This window comes from Gossypium hirsutum, chromosome A03 (genome assembly GCF_007990345.1).
Source record: "Gossypium hirsutum isolate 1008001.06 chromosome A03, Gossypium_hirsutum_v2.1, whole genome shotgun sequence".
NCBI classification, from domain to species: Eukaryota; Viridiplantae; Streptophyta; class Magnoliopsida; order Malvales; family Malvaceae; genus Gossypium; species Gossypium hirsutum.
In genome coordinates, this window is record NC_053426.1 from 4,015,576 (window position 1) to 4,019,242 (window position 3,667).

Consider the following 3,667-nt stretch of genomic DNA (forward strand, 5'->3'; position numbering starts at 1 on the left):
CAGAAGAATTCTTTAAAGTGTCATTCATTAGGCAATCGGTCAAAGCCCCAGCATTGGTAGGTCTTGTCCTCTTCTTGGAGTTTTATCTCCCTCCTTTATCGAAAGTCTTGAAGGGTCCACGAAGGGGGAGCGCTTTGGTTAGTACAACACTTGCAAGTATGTGGCTTATATATCTTAGGTTGATAGTTCGAGTTCCCTACACATAGGTGATTTACATAATAAATGTTACACACTATACTAATATCTCTCTTGTGAGGCTTGCATATCATATCTCCACCAACAAACATAAAGAAAACACCTATCATTCTCGAAGGTTTGCCCAGTTACTTGACAGACGACGATGACAGTTCAAGAACTTTTTCTAAAAGAATCAACCCCTTAACATTATTTAAACATTTTTTTTCTATTGAAAATGTACAAAAGTTGATAATATTATCCACGAGTTCTAATTTAATTATGAGTATCAAAATGAAAAAAATAAAAAATGCGAAAAAAAATTCAAAACTTAAATAATAAATTAAGGCATTTAAATATTAAAAAGTACAAACAAACCCACCTATTACTATTAGCTTTTGCAAATTTGTCCTCTTTCCCTCCCTCTCTCTCTTTTTTTTTTAATTATCCAACTGTAAAAATGCCCCTAATACAAAGTGGGGTGATTTTGTTGTCTCCCTCATCTAGATAAAAAGCAGAGCCAGTGCAAGCGGCTAAAGGACGAAGTTCCCAATGTCCAAATAAAATCCAAAACCAAACCTAATTTCTCTTACATTAAATGCCCATTTCAGACACCCTTATTGTCTTTTACACCAACTGGTAAGTAACAGCTCTTTTCTTTCTTTCTTTCTTTTTTTTTTTTGGTTTCTCGTATCTACCGCCATTTTTAATAGGTACCATCACTGACGCTGATGCCAATGCTGCAAACTAAAAGACAATAAAACACAGGCAAAAAATTGTAAAAAAAGGGGTATTAGTGGCCATTACATTCAATGCAATTTCATGGCAACAACTACAACTACAACAAAAACATCATCAATTTCCACAAAAACATCGTCTGCTCAGCTCAAAGTTCAAGTACAACCCATTAAGCCTAAACGCCGCAAGTGTAAAGAAACCACTATTTCTTGTTCGTCTGCTACTACCGGCGCCGCAAACGGCGGTTCCGATTCTGGTTTTTCAGCTCGAAAGCTTGACCCCCCGACTGTTGTTTCAGCTGATAGTTCTTGGTGTTGTCCTGCTTCTAAGCCATTCCCGACTCCACCGCCTCCTCCTCCTTCTCCTCCTCAAACTCGCCTTGTTCCGGACCAGGCTTCAACCGATTCTTCGACGGCTTCTAAGATCCGGTATTCTCCGGGAAGTTTATCACCCGTCATGGATTTCACGACGATCTCCAACGGTCATTCACCCTCGAGTTTCACCAAGTTTAACTCTGCACTCACTGCGGGTCTTTTAAACCCGCATTCTCCGCCGCCTCCGTCGGACAAGTCACGATCTAGTCCAACCCTTTTCGAGATGATGGCTAGCGAACCCGATGTCCACCCAAGGACCCAAACCCAAATCCAAGTACCCATTTCAGGTCCTAGACAAAACCAACCCCCACCAGTCATTGACAAACAGGCGTTGACCATGCAGCGGATTTCAAACCTTTTGTCAACCCGTAGCCCCGGAAACCAGTTTAACGACCCGGATTCGACTGATATAAAGCTAACGTTGAGTTCCAAGGATGGGATTAGTGTGTCAATGAATGTGCATAGGCAAATTGTGGTGGCTCACAGCCGGTTCTTTGCCGTGAAGTTATCTGATCGATGGGCAAAACAACAGAGAAATGGATCGGATGGACCGTACATTGTTGAAATTGCAGATTGTGATGATGTTGAGGTTTATATTGAGACCCTGAAATTGATGTATTGTAAAGATTTGAGGAAGAAGCTAATGAGAGAAGATGTTCCTAAGGTTCTTGGCATTTTGAAGGTAAAGTTTCAATCTTTTTCAATTACCAATTTTTAGAGTATGGATTAAGGTTTTTAATTGCTGAAGTGGTTGATTTTGTGGGGGTTTTTTTTTTCTTTGTTAGGTTTCAGCTGCAATTGGATTTGATGCTGGGGTTTTATCTTGTTTGGAGTACTTGGAAGCTGCCCCTTGGGCTGAGGATGAAGAAGAGAGAGTAGCTTCTTTATTGGCAGAGCTCCGCCTCGAAAATGTCGGAGCAGGGGAAGTTTTAAAAAGGGTTTCTGTCGAAGTTACTAATGGAACCGATGATGGTGGTGGCGATAACGAAGAAGTGCTTCTCAAGCTTTTGCATGTTGTTCTCGAAGGCAAAGACGAGAAGGCAAGGCGGGAAATGAAAGGGTTGGTCTTGAAGATGCTTCGCGAGAATTCATCTCAGAACGATCTCCGGAAAGAATCGTTGTATTCGGCTTGTGATGGTTGTTTGGAACTGCTTCGTAGCCATTTCCTCCGAGCAGCATTGTCGGATTTGACGGATGCGAATCAGATTGCTAGACAAGCAGATAATTTGCATTGGATTCTGGATATTTTGATTGATAGGCAAATTGCTGAAGATTTTCTAAAATCATGGGCTTCTCAATCCGAATTATCGAATGTTCATTCTAAAGTTCCGGCTGTTCATAGGTACGAAGTTAGCCGAGTGACCGCACGGTTATTTGTTGGAATCGGAAAGGGACAACTGTTGGCATCAAAGGAAGTACGATGCTTGCTTTTACAAACATGGTTGGTACCATTTTATGATGATTTCGGGTGGATGAGGAGGGCATCAAGAGGTCTCGATAGGCATTTAATCGAAGACGGTCTAAGTAACACAATTCTCACTTTACCTCTAGCTTGGCAACAAGACATTTTGCTTGCTTGGTTCGATAGGTTCTTGAACTCGGGCGAAGATTGTCCCAACATTCAAAGAGCCTTCGAAATTTGGTGGCGGAGAGCGTTTTGGAAACGCAGCGGTGATCAAGAACTACCAAGGGAATCACATGTTACAATTGCAACCATTGAGAATTCATAAAACCGGTGGTACCATTTTTCTTCGTTTCCTTTCACTGATAGCTCATTTTTCATCTTCTTCGTCTCTAAACCGAAGCTCGTCGCGGTTTAGTCTGGAAGAAGACGTCGAGACAGCAGCCTTTAGGTTAAATTTATGTTGGAAATAAACACTATATAGAAACCAATTTTCATGTTTTAATGTTTTCACTGACATATCTGGTTTTGGTTTTGGTTTTGGTTTATTTTGTATTGGAGGGTCATTTTAGAATTCAACCAAAAGAAACTCTTTTTTGTTCAGCTCTGGTTTTTACATGTCTTGGTATGGAACAAAGAGGCATATATTTATGTTGTTGTAATTAAGGACATTTGGAGTTGCTGAGAAGCTGTGTTGAATGATGTTAAAATTCATGAATGCCAAAGCATGCTCCATAAGATTTTGCAGAGATGGTATACTCTTTTTGTTGGCTTGTTTTATGACCGATAGTTGAATTGATCAAACTTTTGATTTTTTAATTATGAAAATTAAAAAAAATAATTTGATTCAATTAGTTTATACTGGACAGATTGAAATAAGGCTGGAACATTCTCTCATTTGAAGCAAATGGTATAAAAGAAAAGGTTAATTTATCAAAACATCCCTCAACTATAATTCATATTTTAAATTGGTCTTTAG

The 3,667-nt window shown here is 39.7% G+C and overlaps 1 protein-coding gene across 2 annotated transcripts; it reads left to right on the forward strand.

Moving 5' to 3' along the window:
• Positions 1–604: 604 nt before the first annotated feature.
• Positions 605–3,350, forward strand: LOC107887506 (BTB/POZ domain-containing protein At1g63850). Of its 2 annotated transcripts, none has more exons than XM_041106082.1 (3): positions 605–813; positions 888–1,968; positions 2,072–3,350. In XM_041106082.1, the coding sequence occupies exons 2-3, from the start codon at positions 997–999 to the stop codon at positions 3,014–3,016; spliced, it is 1,917 nt and encodes a 638-aa protein (XP_040962016.1). In that variant the 5' UTR covers positions 605–813; positions 888–996; the 3' UTR covers positions 3,017–3,350. The 2 variants fall into 2 exon arrangements, with proteins under 2 accessions (XP_040962016.1, XP_040962018.1); XM_041106084.1 differs by having other exon boundaries at positions 647–813; positions 929–1,968.
• The last annotated feature ends 317 nt before the right edge of the window (positions 3,351–3,667 follow it).